General features: G+C 48.8%; 2 protein-coding genes across 4 annotated transcripts; both read left to right on the forward strand.

Moving 5' to 3' along the window:
- Positions 1 to 914: 914 nt before the first annotated feature.
- On the forward strand, positions 915 to 4,912 carry Mrpl20 (mitochondrial ribosomal protein L20). Its single transcript, XM_020155605.2, has 4 exons — positions 915 to 1,075; positions 1,161 to 1,271; positions 2,187 to 2,264; positions 4,540 to 4,912. Exons 1-4 carry the CDS (start codon positions 989 to 991, stop codon positions 4,711 to 4,713), a joined length of 450 nt encoding a protein of 149 aa, XP_020011194.1. The 5' UTR covers positions 915 to 988; the 3' UTR covers positions 4,714 to 4,912.
- Positions 4,913 to 8,270: 3,358 nt separating this feature from the next.
- Ccnl2 (cyclin L2) lies at positions 8,271 to 17,706 on the forward strand. 3 transcript variants are annotated; one of them, XM_020155667.2, is made up of 11 exons: positions 8,271 to 8,573; positions 8,927 to 9,001; positions 9,207 to 9,316; positions 10,830 to 10,950; positions 12,327 to 12,391; positions 14,824 to 14,923; positions 15,115 to 15,219; positions 15,303 to 15,444; positions 16,189 to 16,300; positions 16,382 to 16,483; positions 16,664 to 17,706. In XM_020155667.2, exons 1-11 carry the CDS (start codon positions 8,289 to 8,291, stop codon positions 17,016 to 17,018), a joined length of 1,572 nt encoding a protein of 523 aa, XP_020011256.1. In that variant the 5' UTR covers positions 8,271 to 8,288; the 3' UTR covers positions 17,019 to 17,706. The 3 variants fall into 3 exon arrangements, with proteins under 3 accessions (XP_020011256.1, XP_020011262.1, XP_020011272.1); XM_020155673.2 differs by having other exon boundaries at positions 16,192 to 16,300; XM_020155683.2 differs by lacking the exons at positions 14,824 to 14,923; positions 15,115 to 15,219; positions 15,303 to 15,444; ... (1 more) ...; positions 16,382 to 16,483; positions 16,664 to 17,706 and adding an exon at positions 12,969 to 13,511.
- Positions 17,707 to 20,891: the final 3,185 nt, after the last annotated feature.

Raw genomic sequence — 20,891 nt, forward strand, 5'->3', positions numbered from 1 at the left:
TGGACACTAGCGCTGGGTCTGTGCTGGCACAATAAACATTGCTTCCTGCTAATCTGCCTCAGAGACTCCTATCTCAGCTCAGAATTTCCCGCAACAGTACTGGGGTTTGAACTCAGGGTGGCATGCTTGCTAGGCAGGCACTTTACAACAAGCCAATAGCAGATTGAAGACTATAAAATCATTAACCTGTACTCAAACAGTAGAGTACCTGCCTAGCAAATGCGAAGCCCTGAGTTCAAACCTCAGTACCAGCCAAAAAAAAAAAGAATCCCAACGTCAAGGTCATTGCCGGTTGTGGTGGGATATACCTGTGATCCCAGCTACTAGGGAAGTGGAGATGGAGGACAGCGGTTCCAGAGCAGCCTGGGCACAAGACACTATCTGAAAGACAAACTAAAAGCAAAACATTCTGGGCATGGCTCAATTGGTAGAGTGCTCAATCTAATAAGTGAGAGGAAACAACACAAAACAAAACAGTAACTGTATCCAAGTTAAAAAGTTACAAAGAAACTCCAAACCCAAACTTTCCCCCACTTCATTTTTTTTATTGTGGCAAAATGCACATCACATATAGCTGTCATTTCTCGTTGAGAGTGTGCAATGCAGTGCCAGTCCTGCACATTGACAGCACCCCGCACCCGCCGCGTCGCTCCCCAGCCGGGCGCCCTGCACTGCTCTCCGTGGATGTGGATGCCGGACAGTCAGGTCAGTGGCCTCCACACCCGTCACGATGCTCCCAGGTGCACGGTACTCGCAGAGGGGGCTCTGCGCTTCTTTTCAGTCCACACTGGCGGACTGCGGCGGGCTCTTCAGTCGCCGCGGGCGGTAGCTGGGTCTCCCACCCTCCACTCCAAGCGCCGATGATAGGCGGATCGTTGCACACTCCGGAACCAAGGAAGCGAACCCCGCGGCGCGCCGGAAGGTACGCGCAACGTGCCGCTGACCCGGAAGCACTCGTGGTACACCGCCCCGTTCTCGGCAGTGCGCCATGGTTTTCCTCACGACGCGGCTCTGGCTGCGGAACCGCCTCACCGACCGCTACTGGCGGATCCAGGAGGTGTTGAAGCATGCCGGGGTGAGTGAGCGCGCCGGGCCCGGGTTGCGTGCGGGGGACGTCCGCCGCGGCCCCTGTCATTGTCGCTTCCCTTTTCTTCCCCCAGCACTTCCGGGGGAGGAAGAACCGCTGCTACCGGTTGGCCATCCGGGCGGTGACCAGAGCCTTCGTGAAGTGCACGCGAGCCCGCAGGCTGAAGAAGCGGAACCTGCGGACGGTAAGTGCCGCCCCGCGTCCTCACCCGCTCCCCGCGGTCGTTTTTGTCTGCTTACGCTCGCTCTCTTCCCCCTGCCCGCCGGAAGCTGGGCGAAGGGTTTTTCTGGTTGGTGGAGCGCTTTCTCCGGGCCTGGGTCGGTGCGGGTGTGAGTACGGGCCGGGAGGTCAGCCTGAGAGTCAGAAAGGCTGCCCCGGACCTTTGGGTGGGGCGGTACTGCCCCGGGGCCGGGGGCCCGGCAGGCCCAGTGCATGAGGTGTGAGCACGTGGGAGCGTCGGCTGTGACACGGGGAAGTGGTGGGAGGAGAGCAGTGGTGCCCAGGACCCTGCACCCGCACCGCGGTCACCCCGGGACTGGCTAGTGGACACCTGCAGGACCTAGCAAGGCTCTGGAACCAGCCAGCAGTGCTGACAAACCTCAGAGGAACCCTGATGCACGTTCAAACTAGAGATTCACTGAGCTTGAGAAACAAAATGCTTGAATATTGTTTTTCAGATACCTGTTTAAAAGAGACACCCCCCCACCCCACCCCAGGACACCAGCCTTGTTTAATAACTCAGAAGCATGCATTAGTTACTGTACTGCAGGAAAAGTGGTCATCACCGTACATCCCGGCCAGGTGTCAATTTTTCCGTAGTTACCCAGTAGTCTCAGGTGTTCCTTGTCCCTGGCACAGGCCCCACTACTCCTCACCAGCCAGGTCACTGAACCCTCCTTCCCTCCTGACCACTCACTGCTGTCCAGGGCAGTTGAGAGATGGGTGAGCTGCATCTGCCTTTGCTCGCTGTGTTTTGTGCTGCAAGCTTATTGACACAAGAACTAACTTTTACAAGTTCATTTTAGTTGAGTCAGAGCTTTTGCTGGAAGCAAACATAACATCCAGAAATCATTGTTTCTCAATGTTTTTTTAATACTAGCTCTGGATTAATCGAATTACAGCTGCTTCCCAGGAACATGGCCTACAGTACCCAGCATTCATTGTCAACTTAATTAAGGTAGGTTGAGGGCCCTGTTGAGACCCTGAGCATCTGCAGTGACTATCCCGTCAGGCATAAGCACCCTGGGAGTGGTCCATATAGCATAGACATGGGAACTACTGGGCCTGTGTTCTAACCTGCTTTGTGCTATTGGATGGCATTCTGGTAGGTGTGTGGCTTACCACACTTGATTCTCCTTCACCTTGCTGGTAGCAGAGAATGTGCTACAGTGATGTGAGCCTTGATGCTTCTCCATCAAGGAAAAAGTAGAAAACTTTGACTTTAAAGTTTAAGTTTTTTGTTTGCTTTTTGGTGTACTGAGGTTCTAATTTAGGACCTTGATCTTGCTAGGCAGGCACTCTACCACTTGAGCCACATTCCCAGCCCTTTTTTGCTTTTAGTTATTTTGGGAGTATTTTGTTTGGGGCTGACCTTGAACTGTGATCTTCCTAAGCCTTTCCATGGGCGGGATTAGAGGTGTGCATCACCCCACACCCAGCCCAATTTACGTTTTCACAGTAAATAGTTTCTGATGCCATAGAAGACAAAGTTGAAACTTAACACAATCAAAAAGGAAGGGGGAATGTTTTGGAAGGAAGGGATAGATTAAGCAAGTTTTGCACAAATCTCTGTTGAATCTAGTAGGTATGACAATTCTGTTTTTCAAAGCTGTTTTTTTCCTTTTGGTGGTACTGGGGCTTGATAATTCTGTTTTTGTGTACGTTTGTATTTTTCCTTTAAGAGTCTAGGGATGGGGCTGGCAGAATGTAGAGTACCTGCCTAGCAAGCATGAGGCCCTGAGTTCAAATCCCAGTATTGCAAAAGAGTCCAGGGCTGGGTGGACATTCTGCTTCTACTTTGCAACAGATCTTGTTGGAAGGCTTTATACAGGTCCTCCAGGTGAGCTGAGGTGTGAAATCCCCATTTTACCCATCTGGGGCCTTGGGATCAGAAGGGAGACAGACTTTCCCCCAGACACAGAAGTACAGTAGAATTCACTCAGTAATTTTTTTTTTTTTTTGGTGGGACTGGGGTTTGCAAAGCAGGCACTCTATGGCCTGAGCCACACCTCCAGTTCATTTTGGTATACTTATTTTAGAGATGGGGGTCTCTCAATCCTCTGGATCTCAGCCTCCCTCGTAGCTAGAGTTACAGGCATGAGCCCTTGGTGCCTAGCTTCATTCCATATTTGAGAGCTGTGTTTAATGGGTGGAGCCCACCATCTTTTTTTTTTTTTTTTTTGGTGGTGCTGGGGTTTGAACTCATGGCCTTGTGCTTTCTAGGCAGGTTCCCTAACACTTGAGTTCCCAGCCCATTTTATTTATTTTTGGCAGCAATGGGGTTTGGACTCAGGGCCTCATGCTTGCTAGATAGGCACTCTTACTGCCTGAGCCACTCTGCCAGCTGGGTATTTTTGTGATGGGTATTTTTGAGATAGGGTCTCTCAAGCTATTTGCCCAGGCTGGCTTCGAACCTGAATTCTGATCTCTGCCTCATGAGTAGCTAGGATTACAGCCCTTTTTGCTTTGGTTACTTTTGAGGTAGGGTCTTGAGTTTATGCCCAGGCTGGCCTAGACTGTGATCCTCCTATTTGTGCTTCTCAAGCAGTTAGGATGATAGGTACGCACCACCCTACCCAGCTTTTATTGGTTGAAATGGATTCTCATGAATCCTCCCACCCCCACCTCAATCCTCCTGATTTCAGCATCTCCTGTAGCTAGGATTAATGGCATAAGCCACCATACCTGGCTTGCTTCTGCTTCTTGGATTTAACTGGCAGGCTCTGTCAGCTTTCTGAAATCATCTATAGTTTTTTCTGCAGTGCTGAGGACTAAACACAGGGCACAGGTACCCTTCCACTGTGCCTTACCCCTGGCCCTGCAGTCTTGATAGGAACCTCAGCTTACTGCACTTGTGGGAACCTCCAAATTGATATACAGGGTTAGCCCAGGCCAGGAGTCCTAGTGGTCAGGTGATGACTACTGGTCCTAGCCAAGGTTCTTGTTCCATGGGTTGGTGCTGGGGCCTGGACCCCATCCTACCCTCCAGTGTTAAACTCCATAGGTTCCCTCCCTTGTCCACATTGATCCTACCGTGTTGCCCAAGTATGATGCTTTGGCTCACAGTTTCTAGGCCCTCCATGCTGGCACTGTCCTGGAGCTACAACACTAGCCACAGGAAGGTGGCTTCAGGCCCCTGAGCTTGCATTCTTCTGCCTGACCCAACCTGGAGTCTTCCCTAAATTTTTCCAGCTTCTGATGCTGACTACAGGTTGTGTTCTTTCTTTTCACAGTGCCAGGTGGAGCTCAACAGGAAAGTACTTGCAGACCTGGCCATCTATGAACCAAAAACTTTTAAATCTTTGGCTGCTTTGGCCAAAAGGAGGCGGCAGGAGGGATTTGCTGCAGCCTTGGGGGATGGGAAGGAACCCGAAGGCATCTTTTCCAGAGTGGTACAGTACCACTGAGGGCTGTAGCACTGTGGATGGGAAGAGGCTTTCCCTAAGGAGCAAAATGATAATCTAGTCAACAGCATGTAAGTCTGATTTGTGTTTATTTACATTTCAGTACCAAACCTGATAGTAAAGGCCTGTCTTCTGTCTTCTCAGTGGGACAGTCACCGAACTTTTGTATAGATTGTGCAAATAAAGTTTTTGCAGTGTTCAATTTGTGAGTTGTTTTCTGTCATTAGGTAAACACACCACCTTGAGGTGTGCTCTGCCTTTGAGATGCCTGCATGCCCATCATCTACAGCTTCCTAGTGCAATGGGAGAGGCTGGTGGGCAGGAATGGTGGGATTCAGCTGAGCATGATGCTTCTTTCTGTAAAATGTGGGAGTCTGCCACAGGCCTCTAAACTCTGATCCCCAGTTCCCCGATTCACCCTAAGTGCCCTTAGTTCTTCCTTTTTTTTTTTTTATATTGTGTTAAGAATTGAACTCAGAACTTCACACCTAATAGACACTTGAGCCACTCCCCTAGCACCTTTTTTTTTTTTTTTTTGAGGTGCTAGGTTTCAAATCCAGTGCCTCCCACATGCTAGGCAAGTGCTTTACCACTGAGCTATACTCCCAGCCCCTGTATTTTGGCCTGGGCTGGCCTCAAATTTGAGATTCTGCCTCTAGTTCCCAGGTAGCTGTGATTACAGTTATGTGACAACATGCCTGGCTTAGTTCCTATTCTTATTCTGCACAGGGTTGACCTTACCCTCCCCTCCCCTGGTCTCTGATCCTGTGTATGGCAGGGACCCCATGGCTCAGCTCTTCAGTCCAAACACAAGCCTGTTTGCCTGCTGTCTCCTTTCACACTCCCAGCCCAGTAGGGATAGAGGGAGATATCCCATAGCAGGTAGGTGGTGCTTCTGGTCCTAGCTTCAAAGGCTGGGTCAGCTTTGAGGAGGAGCTTCCAAACCCAGATCTCCTAAGGAGAGTTGTTTTTTGTTTTTTTTTTTTCCACAATAGCATACTGCTCTATTAAGGCCAGAAATGTGTTCTTGACAAGCTCACTAGCAGGAACCACCTCTCAGCAGTTCTGCCAATACTGTGCCATGCAGACCTGCCTACTCCATCCTTTCCCTGCAGTGAACGACACCGTCTTCCTCATACCCTAACTGCTTAGGCCAGGCCCACTCCTTTGTGGGGACCTGGTTCCACCCAAAGCCTTTGCCATCTTTTTTGAGCACCTCATGTCCATGCCCCTCTCCAGATCTGGAGCCTGCTCTCCCTCTCTGCCTCCATTCTGGTCTCCACACTTTTTTTCTGGTGGTACTGGGGTATGAACTGGAGATGGAGGCCTAATGAACTATTTGGCCAGGCTGTCCTCAAGCTGTGAACCTCCTGATCTCAGCCTCCTAATTAGCTAGGATTTCAGCCACTGGTGCCTGGCTCTGGTTTCTTACTTCTTGTCTCCTATCCCTTGGTTTGCAGTTGATCCCACCATGCCCAAAAAGCTCTCACCAAACCAATCCTGTGGAGCCACAACTCAGAAGTCAGACTGTGACCCTCAAAAGATTTCATCCCTTTTCCTGTCAGGCTGTTTTTAGTCAGTTTCATTGTGACACCCGTATTAATGCAGCAATGCACACCTATGGCCCAGGCTGCTTTGTCCTGATGACCCTGGAGGGCTACCTCTTACTCCAAGAGAACCCCAAGAATACCAGTCCCTCCTCCAATTGCAGCTACTGTCTTGTGGTGACACCATCTCTCCTATGCCACCATTTGCCTGAGAGTTATTCCTGGGTTCTTCCCTTGGACTCAATGCCCACCTCCAATCCCAAAGAGAATCAATCAAGGCCTGACCATCTACCTCCTAGATATCTTTATCTTCTCTCCTCCATCTTCACTGCAGGCCAACTTCATTTTGAGCTTCCACTGCTACGTTGACTATGAGGAGGCCCCTCTTCTTTTTTTTGCAGTATTGGGGCTTGAACTCAGGGCCTTTACCATGAGCCACTCCACCAGCCCTTTTCTATGATGGATATTTTCAAGATACAGTCTCAGGAACTACTTGCCCAGGCTGGCTTCGAACCATGATTCCCCCTTGCCCCCCATCTCTGCCTCCTGAGTAGCCAGGACTGGGGTCCTGGCCTGACTGGCTAGAGGCATCACCTTGTCATGAGCCTAAGGAAGACCACTGCTCCACAAACATTTGAAGGGCAGCTGGGCACTGGTGGCTCATGCCTGTAATTCTAGCTACTCAGGAGACAGAGATCAGGAGGATCACTGTTCCAAGCCAGCCTGGGCAAATAGTTCTTGCGACCCTATCTTGAAAAAAACCTATCACAAAAAAGGGCTACTGGATGGCTCAAGGTGTAGGCTGAGTTCAAACCCCAGTACTCCAAAAAAACAAAACAAGAAATATTTGTTTCTTGCTGCATGAATGTAACACCTGGGTACAGCACAAGTGCTCAACACACAGCAATGCCCCATCTGTGGGATGCACCCAGTAGTGCTACAGGGACTAGGTTTCACTTTATACTGACTCCAACTTGAGTGTCATGCTATCCCCAGCACCAGGCCATGGCCTGACTGGCTAGAGGCATCAGCTTCTTTTATTCCTTTGGTCAGTGGAGGTTCGGGAGATGAGCAATCAGCCCAGTCATGGAAAAGGAGAAACCAGCCAGGGGTAGGGGTGTTCCAGAGAAGAAGAAATTCCTTCTTTTCTGGTTCACATGGGGATGCCCGGGCTCTGCCAGCCTGGGGGTGAAGTGGCCACAAGGCAACTTCCTTTCCACCAAGGCATCCTGCCCTCAAGCCGAGTTCCACGGGAGTCCTGGTGAAAGTTGTAACCGAGCAGCGACAGGTGATGAATATGACATCTGCTGCGGCTGCAGAGCGACGAAGGCAGCACTGCCCCGGGCAACGCTGGGCAAGCCCTAGATGGCCTGGATGGGGGATCAGTAGTTATAAAGACACGTTCACAAATGTCTGTAGGATCAAGTTCAAGTCCTTTCCCACTGAGCAATGGGGCTACAAGCCTGGCTCTCTCGCTCCATCCCTAAATCTACTTCTGCCGCCAGGCGCTCTGTAGAGTCACCTAATCCAACCTTTCCAGTGCCACTTTACCCGCCCTCTTCCCTACCGGCTGAATTTTGAAGCCGGAGACTGTGGAGTCGGGCTCACAGCTGAATCCCGAGCCTGGGGCCAGTAGGGATTGAGGACTCGCGACCCCCGCAGTCGCCCCAGGTTAACTCGCACCGACTCGGGTCATTCCATCCCATTTTCCACCGAGGTCGACGCCTCCCAAGCCCCCAGATTTCAGTGGCGCGAGGCTGGCAACCTGGACGCCGGCGAGATCCGGGAACTGGGCATAGGCGCTTCCGAGTCCGGCCAGGCCGCTGAGCCCCCTGGGTAACGAGCCGCTCCACCCACGCTGGGTTCCGGCGTCAGCGCCTGACGTATAATGACGAACAGCTCGAAAGGCCAATGATGTTGAGGCAGTGGCCGGGTCCACCCAATAGAAAGCGGAAGGGCGGGGAGCCGGCCGTGAGCGTCGCGAGGAGCCGCCCTGCCGGGAAGAGGCCCTAAAGGAGTCGGCGGCACAAAATGGCGGCAGCGGCGGCAGCCGGAGCTCCGGGGTCGACGGCCCCCGCGGCGGCGGCCGGTGCCTCGGGCTCGGGGGGCGCCGCGCCGGGGTCGCAGGGGGTGCTGATCGGGGACAAGCTGTACTCGGGCGTGCTCATCACCTTGGAGAACTGCCTGCTGCCCGACGACAAGCTCCGCTTCACGCCGTCCATGTCGAGTGGTCTCGACACGGACACGGAGACCGGACTCCGCGTGGTGGGCTGCGAACTCATCCAGGCGGCCGGCATCTTGCTCCGCCTGCCGCAGGTGAGGGCGCGGCCGCGAGCCTTGGAAGTAACCGCCTTCCGTCGGGCCGGGAGGGGCCGGGCCTTTGTTGGTCACCCGGCCCGTGCCCCTGACCTCGACCTCGACCCCGACCCCGCTCGGAGCCGGGCCCGCGCTCCCAGTCGGCCTGGAGCCGGGTCCGCGCTCCAGGACCGCGGGCACCGCCTCCCCTCCCCGGCCAGGCGGGGATTCTCCGCACACGGGGCGGGGCCCGGAGGCCGTGGGTCGCGGGGGGCCTTTGGGGACCTGAAAAACGGCGGGACAGGTAGCCGGTGACTTCAGCTGTGAATCTCCAGGCCTGCGTTTAAAAGTGATGGAGACTTCCCCGTGTTTAGGTGGCCATGGCTACGGGGCAGGTGCTGTTCCAGCGGTTCTTCTACACGAAGTCCTTTGTGAAGCATTCCATGGAGGTAACCTTCCTTCTTCCCCTCTTCCAGCGAAGCGTGCCAGGAGGAAATCTGGCTTGCTGTCCTAGACACACAGGGCAGCTCTGTCCTGAGGGTCTGGGAAGCCCCCTGTGCCGTGCTCTCTTGTCCCTCCTCCCCCGGCCTTTCAGCCTCGGGAGGCCCCTCAGGATGGGGACAAAGTGTCTGTCTCACGATGCCTGTATTTCAGCATGTATCCATGGCCTGTGTACACCTTGCCTCCAAAATAGAAGAGGCTCCGAGACGAATCCGGGACGTCATCAATGTGTTTCATCGCCTTCGACATCTGAGGGAGAAAAAGTGAGTCTTTACCAGAGCTGTGGTTAAGTGTCTGTCACTGTTGAACCAGTGTTTTAACTCACCGACGCTCACTAGTGTGTTCCTGTGTGCCACGGGTACCCCTGAGACTGCCTCCCGAGTGGAGGGCCCTCTTTAACAGGACATCAGGTGGCCCTGATCCTGCTGCTTCCTGCGTGCTCACATCAGTTCACAGGCCTGTTGTCCCACTGAACCTGTGGTTCTGGGTGATTCTTTGTGGAGGGAATTGTCCTATGCACTGTAGGATGTTGAGCCATACCCCGGTCTTTTCCTTGCCAGAGGCCAGTGGCACTCTTCCTCATTTGTGACACCCAGAAGGTCACCAACACGCTGTCTTTAAAAATGCTGCTGATAGAATGCCACAGTCCTAGACCTTAGCCCAGATTTTTTGGTCCTGATGTTAATGGAAGCCCTTTGGAACACAGCCTGGTCCAGTTTCAATGCAGTAGGTCCTCCGTATCTGCAGCTTACCTATCAGAGGGTTAAGCTGACCTTGGATTGAAAATATTGGGCGGGGGGATTGGTGTCTATAATGAACACAGACAAAATTTTAAAAATTTACTTCTTGTCTTGTTTATTCCCTAAGTACAATGATTATGTACATAGCACTTAGGTTGTACTGAGTATTATAAGTCACCTAGATGATTTAGAGTATATCGTTTTTATGTTAGGGACCTGAGCATCCATGGGTTTTGGTATTGGGTGGGGGCTGTCACAGAGCCAGTCCCTAATGGGTACTGAGTTATGCCTTTCTGTGCTATCATTTGTTCTCTTTTTTTTTTTTTTTTCTGGTGGAATTGGATTATGAATTCAGGGCTTCAGCCTTGCAAAGCAGACACTTCACTGTTTGAGCCACACGTCCAGTCCATTTTGCTGTGGTTATTTTGGAGATGGGGTCTCAAAAAACTGCCTGGGGTTGATCTCCAACTTCGATCCTCCCCATCAGCCTCCTAATAACTAGGATTATAGATGTGAGACATGTGCCCAGCTCACATGCCTTGTATCTGACAAAATGTGTTAAATACTTGTACAACAAGATCCTGAGCCCCTCCGCCACATTCAGAGAGTGTTTGTTTATGTACCAGATGCTATTTTTATGTAAGAATAAGGGACAGGTTATCGAGAAGGCATAAGTACATAAGCATTGGGTTTGGAGACTTTTTGCAGTTTTGTTAGTTAAAGGCAGTGAGCTAAAGTGAGACATGGCTATTTGTACTGTGGTATTTACATCAGGTTCTCACCACCTGGAGGCAGCTATGGAACCTTTTTTGTTGTTGGGAGGCGCTCTTACTGCTTGAGCCACTCCACCAGGTCTTTTCTGTGATTTTTTATTTTTTGAGACAGGGTCTCAGGAACTGTTTGCCTGCAATCCTGATTTCTTCCTTCTGAGTAGCTAGGATTATAGGTGTGAGCCACCAGCACCCAGGTGCAATTATGGAATCTGAAAGACCTTGCTGTTTGATCATGATACAAACCATGTGATTTGTCCCTGCAGGAAACCTGTGCCTCTACTACTGGATCAAGAGTATGTTAACTTAAAAAACCAGATCATAAAGGCAGAGAGACGTGTCCTCAAGGAGCTGGGCTTCTGTGTCCATGTGAAGCACCCTCACAAGGTGGGTCTGAGCCTGGTGCTTGCAGCCACCCAGGCCACACTCCAGCTATGGCTTCCTCTCGGTCCTCTGTGAGTAAAAGCCTAGAAGAGGACTGAATGTTTCCCTCACTTGATTTTCTTGCAGTTTGTATTTATTTGTTTATTTATTTTGTGGTCTTGAGGTTTGACTCGGGGTCTCAGGCTTCCTAGGCAGGTACTCTACTACTTGAGCCACCCCAACAGACCTTTTTTGTGTTGGGTATTTTCGAGATGGGGTCTTGCAAACTGTTTCCCCCAGGCTGGATTTGAACTCCTGATCTCTGCCTCCTGAGTAGCTAGGATTATAGGTGAATAGGTGAGAGCCACTGGCACCCTGCTGCCCTTTTTTTTTTTTTTTTTTTGAGACCCAGGACTTGCTGTGTAGCTCAGGTTGGCTGTAAACTCACTATGTAGGTGTTACCTGGCCTCAAACTCATGATCCTCCTGAATTACAGGCTAGGTGTGGCCCAAGTTTAGTTCATCTGCATAGTAAGTGTGAAGCCCTGAGTTCAAATCCCAGTATCACCCAAAAAAAAAAAAAAAGCTTTGGAAATGGCATCTTCTAGATTTGGATTTAAAAGCAGAGGAGAAACTACAGACATTGGATCCATTAGTGTACATCTTTTTTTCTTAGCAGCTAATGTTTTAGTTACCTTAGAGATGACTACACTTTCTCCGCCGGGGGAATGGGAAGAATTCTGAACCCTTTTATTTCAAAATGGGCTAAAGCAGTCCTATAGCTTGTGTTAATTAGGAGCATGACTATTGTACCCCTACGTTTACTCAAAGTAAGGGTGGAGGAGTGACTCAAGTGGTAGAGCACCTGCCTAGCATGTGCAAGGCCCCGAGTTCAACCCAGTACAGCCAGGGAGTAAGGCTGTCTTATGTGGTACAGCTAAGCCATAAACTTTTTTTAAAAGAGTATTGTTTACTTCTGTGGACTTAACACCTTTTTTGTCAGTGGGCTTCTTCATTTTTTCTCTTATGTGACTTTCTAACACTAATTTAAGTTCTTGATAAATCATCCACCAATTATTTAAGTGCTTTTCTTCACTTACTGAGAGTATTTTCATGTTGTTTTGCATGAGTTGGCTACCGGGGTACAGGGATGCTTAGGGCAGGCTAATCTCTCACTGGTGAAAAAGTGTTGAAGATGAGAATGAAAACAATGCCCAGCTTCAAAAGTAGGTAGCAAGCACATTGCAAAAGTTCCCCTTCCAGCTGAGCCATCTGCCGGATGTGACCAGGAGCCACCCCCGGGATGTAGCATGAGGTTCTTTGGCTGCATGGACATCCACAAGATCTGAGTTCCCTGCTCTTGACGTTCTTGGTAATAACTGCCTGACCCATATCTTCCAGATAATCGTTATGTACCTTCAGGTGTTAGAGTGTGAGCGTAATCAACACCTGGTCCAGACTGCATGGTGAGTTGATCTTCCTTGTTTCATGAGACCAGCAAGGGCAGTGCAGGAATGTGTTACTTGAACACTTGGGCAGTGGGTAGTCTGTCCCATGACTTGATTGTGGGCTGGAGTTGTCCCAGTGCCCAGTGATCTGCCGTGTAAATACCTAGCAACCTCCCAAAATGACAGGCACTGGCATAACGGTAGGTGGCCCATCCCTGCCCTTGGATTTCCTGTCCTGTCCTCTCCACCCCCAGGATTGCAGTCAGTGGGCTTCCCCCTGGGGGTTGTGGACTGGGCACAGGGAAGTTGAAGGAGACAGGTGCTAATGTAGACTGAGTAGACTTACGTTTCCTGAGATTTGCATCCTGTGGGAGAAAGCAGACATAGGTTTTTTGCTGCAATTCTGGGCTGGTTCTAGTAGGCATATGTTAGAAAGAAGCCTGAAGTGACAATTTGGTATGGGGTGTTATGTTGTACTTTTCCCCACAGAGTTAAGTCTGTAGGGGTCATATTGCTGACTGAATTGTCTGGTGCTATGACATGCTTTATAGAGAACCTATTTTGACTTTTCTTTTCTGTACTCTTTCAATCAAAGGGTAGCCTCTGAGGGTAAGTGACTAAGACTTCTCCTCTGCTGTCCAAGCGCTTTGGTGCAGGGACAGCGGCGTCTTCAGCCAATCCAGTGCAGGCTCTCCACCGAAGGCTGGCTCTAGACTGGTGGTATGCGTACGATAGTATAGTCATGGCCGACTGCTGCTTGTGGTTCTCTGACGATTGTGCTTCTTGTTAATCCTGTCGTGCTTTGGTAATTGTATCGAATAGAGTTGATAACTGTCTTGACTTGAATATTGTCCTTTTAAAACTGCTGTACCTGTACAATAAAGATGCAGTACCTTTCTCTTAAAAACTTTTGTGGAAAACTGTAAGAACTGAAGTGAAAAATTGGCTGATGGGAATTCAAGCTGTTGATACGGGATTGTGTCATCATTTCTCCCAAGTCCTAAAGTTGCTCTTTTCAGCAGCTAAGTGGGACTCATTTCAGTAAAGGTGTGCATCTTTAAATTATCCTTGGACACTTTTTTAAAAGTATTGTAACTTATTTGAAATAATAGCAATAAATTTAAATACATGTCTTGAAGATACTGTTTGTTTTTAGAAGTTAAAAGTTAGTATTATTAGTATTCGAATACTGGAAACTTTTTTATTAGAAACAAAAGTACTAATGGTTATATTTGTCAACGTTTGAGCTGTTCATCCGCAGAGAGGCTCCTGGGATATGTGGCATGCTGCCACCATACTGGCTTCCCTTCTGATGCCTTGAGGAAGTGCTTCCAGAGCCAGCTGCCTCTCATGGGCACCTACCTGTAGGATTGTTTAGAATCTTTGAGTGGGTTTGAATGTATTCTTCGGGGTTTATATTAAGGGCAAAGACATTGGGTGGGGGCAGCATCTGTCAGATCTTCTACCTGTGGTGTAGCCTGACTCCAGAGTGTGCCAGGCCATTATTGGGATATGTTTGGAGTGGATAAATAACCTCTTTAATTGTTTTCTCATAGAATCATTTGTTTTTGCAATGTTGGTAAAGATAGCATGAGGTGCAATGTTAGGCTATAAGTCTTAGTGAAATACATCTAAAGGAAAATGTTAAAAATGTAGCTAGTTTTAAAACCTTTTAACTTCTTTTAAATGCAAAGTGTTGTACTTATGTCTTCTAACGTATGATAAAGTTTTTAAAATGTACTTGTGATGAAACTTTTAGTATTTTGTTGCTTCTGTCTGATTTTATGAATGTTCATTTTAAGACTCCTTGTTGAAATGGGACAGTTTGGAAACATTCTTTGGTAAGCCTGAGAAGAGGACTGCCTTGGGTATTGACCTCTGCATGACGTGCCATGCACCTGAACTGCACTCAAGGGCCATTGCCTTTTCCAAGTGGATCCCCTCACCGAAGCTGCGGCCCAGTCGTCCGGAGAAGGACCAGGCCGAGAGCACTCTCTGAAGAAAAGGAACACAGGACAGCTTGTCTTACAGCTGCGAGGCTTCGTGCTCAGCCCATTTATTTGAGTTTGCATGCTTCTCTGCACTATGGATTTGAGCATTTAGATTCTTTAATCAAGTACATTTTAACTACTAAGTAGCATTTTCTTTCTGAGGCATTGTGTTTTGCATGATAGCAGGCCAAAAGTTGAGGGAAAAGTAAAGTTAAAATTGGTTCTCGTTCATAGCAACATGTATTGTCTGACATTCAGCCAGCTCTCCCCCTAGTAGTTTCTCTTTCCTTTATTCAGAAAAAGTAGCTAGAATGTTCCTCCATTAACTCTTGGGATTCCCAGGGCTGTTTAGCCCTCAGTCCTAGCAGTAGACCACTTAGACAAGTAATGGCCTTAGGTGACACAGATGGTACCCGGGATTGTCTAGGGCGCTGCAATTCCTCCTGTGCTTGGTTTCAGGAACTATATGAATGACAGCCTTCGCACAGATGTCTTTGTACGGTTCCAGCCTGAGAGCATTGCCTGTGCCTGCATCTACCTCGCTGCCCGGACGCTGGAGGTCAGTGCTGCCCAGGGATCTAGTCTGGCCATTTCACCAGCCTCTGGTACATGTTTGTGTATTTGTCAAGCTGGTCATCTGTGCTAAAGTTCCTGATAGTCATCAGACTGTATTTAATTGTCCTCAGAGTCTTGTGGGCCCAGAAGTTGTTTGTTTAGAAAAGTCTAACATTATGGTCTTTGTGTTCACAGATCCCTCTACCCAATCGTCCTCATTGGTTTCTTTTGTTTGGAGCATCTGAAGAAGAAATTCAAGAAATCTGCTTAAAAATCCTGCAGCTTTATACACGGAAAAAGGTTCTGTGTATTTTCACATAATGTGCATTTGTGTCTTGCCAGAAGCATCTGGTTCTGAATAGTGGATTCTGGCTTGCTTTTAGGCCGATCTGACACACCTGGAAAGTGAAGTGGAAAAGAGAAGACACGCCATTGAAGAGGCGAAGGCACGAGCCAGGGGCCTGCTGCCTGGGGGCCCTCCAGTGCCGGACAGCTCTGCAGGATTCTCCCCTGTCCCCAAACTGGGTGAGTGTCAGGGCAGGAGTCTGCTCCCCACAGGATGGAGGTTGTGAACTTTCATTTCAGGGTTCTGCCATCCAGATTGTTTTTGCCTTGAAATTGTGCCTGTGGCTTGTCTGAGCAATTTGCAGGTGCTGGAATCCCTATCAGCCCTTTGGTAATATTTAAATGAGTCCAGGGGCCCTTGAAGGATTTCTTTTATATACTTTATAGAAAAGAATGTGGACAAACTTTCTGAAATGCTTTTGTTTACTCTGATGATTTAGCTTGTCATTTGATGAAAATTTTATAATCTTGGGTAGATTGTATTATCACACCCTAGAGTCAAGCATGGTACTCATTACCTAGTCCTTGAGGAAAAATGACCTAGGTAAAGTGTCTGTGTCTTTCTGGTGTACATTTAGTGTTCTGAGTCCCAGGCTGGAAGTCACCATGAGCATGTGTCAGCCCCTGAGAAGTTTCTTATCTTGCTCTGCTAATGTGGTTTATTTATTTATTTTTTTTTGGTGGAACTGGGTTTTGAACTCAAGGCTTTGAGCTTGCAGACCAAGTGCTGTGCGTGAGCCAGACCTCCAGTCCATTTTACTCTGGTTATTTTGGACATGGGGTCTTGCAAAGTATTTGCCCAGGCTGGTCTTGAACCACAGTCCTCCCAGTTTCAGCCTCCCAAGTAGCTAGGATTACAGGTGTAAGTCACCAGCACTCAGCTGATTTCTGTTTTTTTTTTTAAACTCCTTATATTTAATTCAGTAGAATCCCCCAAAGAATGTAAAGGAACCAAGCCTTCCCCACTCTCTGTGAAGAATGCCAAGAGGAAAGTGGAGGGCATGAAGAAAGCTAAGCCTGACAGTCCTGTGAATGGGTAAGATGCCTAGTGTTGCCAGGTGGCTACTGTATGTCTGGAGACATTCCGGATCTGTAGCTGATCTAGTCCCATTTGCAGCTTGCCAAAGGGGCGAGAGGGGCGAGAGAGTCGAAGCCGTAGCAGGAGTCGGGAGCAGAGCTACTCAAGGTCCCCATCACGGTCTGCTTCTCCTAAGAGGAGGTGTGTGCCTGGGGCTCTTCATTGAGACTGAGGCCCTCGGGGGCTGGGAGGGGTGGCAGGAGTGAACATGACTGATCCTTTGGACAGTAGCTCCTACCTTGAAATGGCCTCTATTGGCTGCTCTAGTGTGTTAGAGTGAGTAGCTAGGACAGGTAGTGATGTGTGCTGTCCTCTTCACAGAAAAAGCGACAGTGGCTCTACCTCAGGTGGGTCCAAGTCACAGAGCCGATCTCGGAGCCGTAGTGATTCCCCACCAAGGCAGGCACATCGTGGTGCTCCCTATAAAGGCTCTGAGGTGAGGAGCTCTCGGAAATCCAAGGACTGCAAGTACCCCACCCAGAAACCACACAAGTCTCGCAGCCGGAGCTCATCCCGCTCTCGAAGCCGGTCACGAGAGCGGATGGATAATTCTGGAAAATACAAGAAGAAAAGTCATTACTATAGGGATCAGCGACGTGAGCGCTCCAGGTCATATGACCGCACCGGCCATCGCTATGAGCGGGACCACCCTGGGCACAGCAGGCATCGGAGGTGAGGTGGTGTCCCTGGGGGCTGCCCTTGGCCCCTCCCCGTCAGGCAAACCTTGGCTTGAGTGGCTCCATAGCACGATTCTTTTTGGAAGTCTTTTTGACTATGGACCCTGAGGTGAATTTGGAAATGGAGTTGAGGGGACGGACAGCCAGGTGCCCTTCAGGTTGACCTGGGGCGTGGCACATGCCTGTACCACCTCAGCTACAGCCTTGCAGGCAGCTTGATGGAAGTGCAGTGGCTCGAGTCCCTGTTGGTGTGGCTTGGTGCTATCGACAAGCTGTGTCTTCACTCCCGTACTGATACTCAATTACGTTAAGCCAAGAAAGATGATTTTTAGAATCTTTGCCTATATTAGGTTGTACTTATGTACATATTTTGCAGTGTTTCACGATGAGAAAATGGCCTTAATAGCCCCTTATTCTCTATCCACGTTGTAAATAAACATGTGTTTAATACAAATGAAAGTTATATATACAAACTCAGAACTTGAATTCTGCCAGCTGAAAACTTGTGTAGAGAATTCTGATTTTTAAAATGTGAAGGTATGTAGGTCTGTGTTGAAAGTCATATATTTTTATCTGTGCAATGCTGAGTGCAGGCCACCAGCTCCTAAATAGAAAAGTTTCTTATTATATGCATTTTACGTGGTTGAATAAACACAATTCTCTTCTCAGGATATATGGGACATTGAAGATTTTGTAGGTTGTTGTTCTGTTTGCTTGTTAGCATGTGCAGCTATGCATAGCCAACTTGGCTGTTCTAGGGGCATGTTTGAGCTGCTGTCCCTACTCCCTCACCTGAAGGTTAGGTTTTGTATTGAGCTCCTTTGCACCTGCCTGAAACCATCTGCTCTTTGAGATGAGGGACTGGAGGTGTGAAATCTCTTTAAGTGATGCTGAAGTGCTCTCTGGCCTGAAGGTCACTGGTTTATAACCCATGCCATCTTTCCTTTGTGTGGGCACAGGGACAACTGGGAGCAGTGTTCCTCTCAGAACTGGGGCCTTCCTGTGGGCCATGGGTGGATGGATAGGTGAGAAAGGCAAGCCTGGGGCCATTTTCTATTCCTGGGATAGATGCTGTGTCTCACCTAGGCCTGTCATTCATCTGGTTTTTGGCTCTTCTGTTGGTCACTTCCCGAGACTAGACTTGTTAAATGGGGCTTGTGGGGGCAGCTTCAGAATGGTTGAGGCTCCATGGACTGAGCTTCCATCATTGGTGGTAGTCCCCAGGGTGTCTGGGAGAAGGGACAGGTGAAGCCCAGCCTACCACTGAGACGTAGACAGGGTTGTTCTTCCAGCTCAAGCTCAGGCCACTGTCACCATCTGGCAATTGCAGTGGCAGCTCCATGCTGGCCACTTGAAACTCCTGACCTCTGTTTGTCCCAGTATGTCAATCCTGACCCTCAGGCCTCATGCTGAAACACTTTTCCTTCCCCCTAGAGAATGTGTTGGTACAGCAGTGGGCAAACTCCTGTCCTTGGCACTGAAGAGGTGCCACAGCTCTTTAAGATGTCTGGTCCAGTCTCAGCTGCTGGTCAAGGACCCCTGCCTTCCCTCAGGTTCAATAACTGAAGCATGCAGTACATTAGCCATTGGAACCTCCTAGTGGCCTGTACTATTGCCTGAGTAGAGAAGCAATGCAGGGGGTTGGTGGGAGGGCACCATGCAAGCCTCAATGTGGGCTAGCTTAATGGTTCCCCTGTCCCTGCAGCGGGTTCAACTGTAGTGGTGCCCAGATCATGGTCTAAGACTTTTTTTTTGGCAGTACTGGGGTTTGAACTTGGCTCCACACTTGTTAGGCAGGTCCTTTACCACTTGAGCCACTCTACCAGCCCTATTTTGTGTTGAGTATTTTTTTTAATTGTTTTATTATTCATATGTGCATATTGTGTTGAGTATTTTTGAGATAGGGTCTCTCAAACTATTTGCCCTGGCTGGCTTAGAACCATGATCCTCCTGATCTCTTCCTCCTAAGTAGCCAGGACATTTTAAACAACATAGGGTCCATCATATAGTCACCAATAGATGTGTGGGCCCTGGCCACCTAGGACCATTCACCCTGGTGTTCCTTCCTGATGGGGTGATGGAGCCAAAAGCTCCCTCATCCTAGGAGATCTGTACAAGACCAGGAATAGAAATCACTTTGCCTTTGTGTGGATATTGGCCATTGAGAATCCTGTGGCTCAGGCACAGTGGCCAGCAAGTGCCCTGTGACCAAGTTCAAGTTGCCAGCACAACTTAATTCAGTGTGCTCACTCTATAATTTTTTGGTGGTACAAAGGTTTGAACTTAGTGCCTTGCATTTGCTATATATCTGCCTAGCAAATCCTTTTTTTTTTTGGTGGTGGGACAGGGGTTTGAACTCAGGGCTTTGCCCTTGCAAAGCAGGCATGCTACCTCCTGAACTACACCTCCAGCCTGTTTCACTCTGGTTATTTTGGAGATGGAGTCTTGTCTGGGCTGGCAAACTGTTTGACTTGGAACCACATCCTCCTGATCTTCGTAGCTAGAATTTTTTTTTTTTTTTTTTTTTTTTTTTTTTTTTTGGTGGGACTGGGGTTTGAATGTAGGGTTTCTTGCTTACAAACCAGGTGCTCTACTGCTTGAGTCACACCTCCAGCCCTCTTTATAACATTTATAATACCCAACTAATGTTAAGATCATAGATAATAGTAAAAACAAAACAACAAAAAACTAGAGAGATGTATGGGAGTATAGATTTAATTGCTAACAACTGGCTGTGTTTGCCAGATTGGTGGCACATACCTGTAATCCCATGTACTCAAGAGGCAGAAATTGGAGGATCAAAGTTCAAGGCCATTCTGGGAAAATGTTAGGATGAGACCCCATCTAAAAATAAAACTAGAGACATGGTCCAAGTGGTAGCGTGTTTACCTCCACAAGGCCAGGAGTTCAGTTCCCAGTACCACACACAGATAAAAGTCACTTTTTAACAGCAAGACTTGACAGCTAGCTGGAATCTGACATGAGCTGGCTCATGAAAAGGCGATGGGCACCCTACTGCTCAGGCTGTAGTGTATGCACCTTGATGCCTTCAGAACAGATATGTAAAATTTGTGGGGGGTGGGGGAAAACTTGGTAGAACACCTGATTAGCAAGCATGACGCCCTGAATTCAAACCCTAGTGCTGTCAAAAAAAGAACTAAACCAATTTTGGAAGCAAATGGGTATTTTGGAAAAACAGAAATAATGTGGAATAATTGTATACTTTTCTTGAAACTAAAGAATTCCTAAGATTAAAAAAACTTAGAAGCTGGGTGCTGGTGGCTCACGCCTATAATCCTAGCTATTTAGGAGGCAGAGATCAGGAGGATTGTGGTTCAAAGCCAGCTGAGGCAAATAGTTCTTGAGAGCCTATCTTTAAAAATCCATCACAAAAAAGGGCTGGTGGGGTGACTCAAGATATAGGCCCTGAATTCAAGCCCCAGATTGCAAATAAATAAATAAAAGATTAGAAAGCACACCTGCCCTCCCTAATTCTTCAACTAGTCTTTCTTCCTCAGATCTTTATGAAGAATTGATCTTCCTAGACTGGTTCCAGTTCCTCCAGCTTGGCAGAGTCTGCTCATGCCAGTGTCTGTCCCCCCACAAGTAAAGTTTTGCCACTCCTATGGGAGGCAGCCAGTCAGATCTGGCATGGGTATCCATCAAGGTGGCCACTGTTTTTTGCATACTTGCAGCCTCTGTAGCTCCTGTGGCTGAGGATGCCCAGCCTGTACTCATGTTGCACTGCCAACATGGTGGGCCTCCCCTGCCCCAGCTGGGCCCCTCCCTTTTGACCTGGGGCCCGTTGGGGTATATACAGGTTTGGGTTTTCTCACTTCACTTCCCTGAAGAGTGGTTGATTCCTTGGATGG

This window comes from Castor canadensis, chromosome 7 (genome assembly GCF_047511655.1).
Source record: "Castor canadensis chromosome 7, mCasCan1.hap1v2, whole genome shotgun sequence".
NCBI lineage: Eukaryota > Metazoa > Chordata > Mammalia > Rodentia > Castoridae > Castor > Castor canadensis.

Bases quoted from the DNA above. Each gene is read 5' to 3' on its own strand.
- Mrpl20 (XM_020155605.2), top strand. From the start codon at position 989: ATGGTTTTCCTCACGACGCGGCTCTGGCTGCGGAACCGCCTCACCGAC. The intron at 1,076-1,160 runs GTGAGTGAGCGC...TTCTTCCCCCAG, and splicing joins AGGTGTTGAAGCATGCCGGG to CACTTCCGGGGGAGGAAGAA. The intron at 2,265-4,539 runs GTAGGTTGAGGG...TTCTTTTCACAG, and splicing joins TCATTGTCAACTTAATTAAG to TGCCAGGTGGAGCTCAACAG.
- Ccnl2 (XM_020155667.2), top strand. From the start codon at position 8,289: ATGGCGGCAGCGGCGGCAGCCGGAGCTCCGGGGTCGACGGCCCCCGCG. The intron at 9,317-10,829 runs GTGAGTCTTTAC...TTGTCCCTGCAG, and splicing joins CGACATCTGAGGGAGAAAAA to GAAACCTGTGCCTCTACTAC. The intron at 16,301-16,381 runs GTAAGATGCCTA...TCCCATTTGCAG, and splicing joins CCTGACAGTCCTGTGAATGG to CTTGCCAAAGGGGCGAGAGG.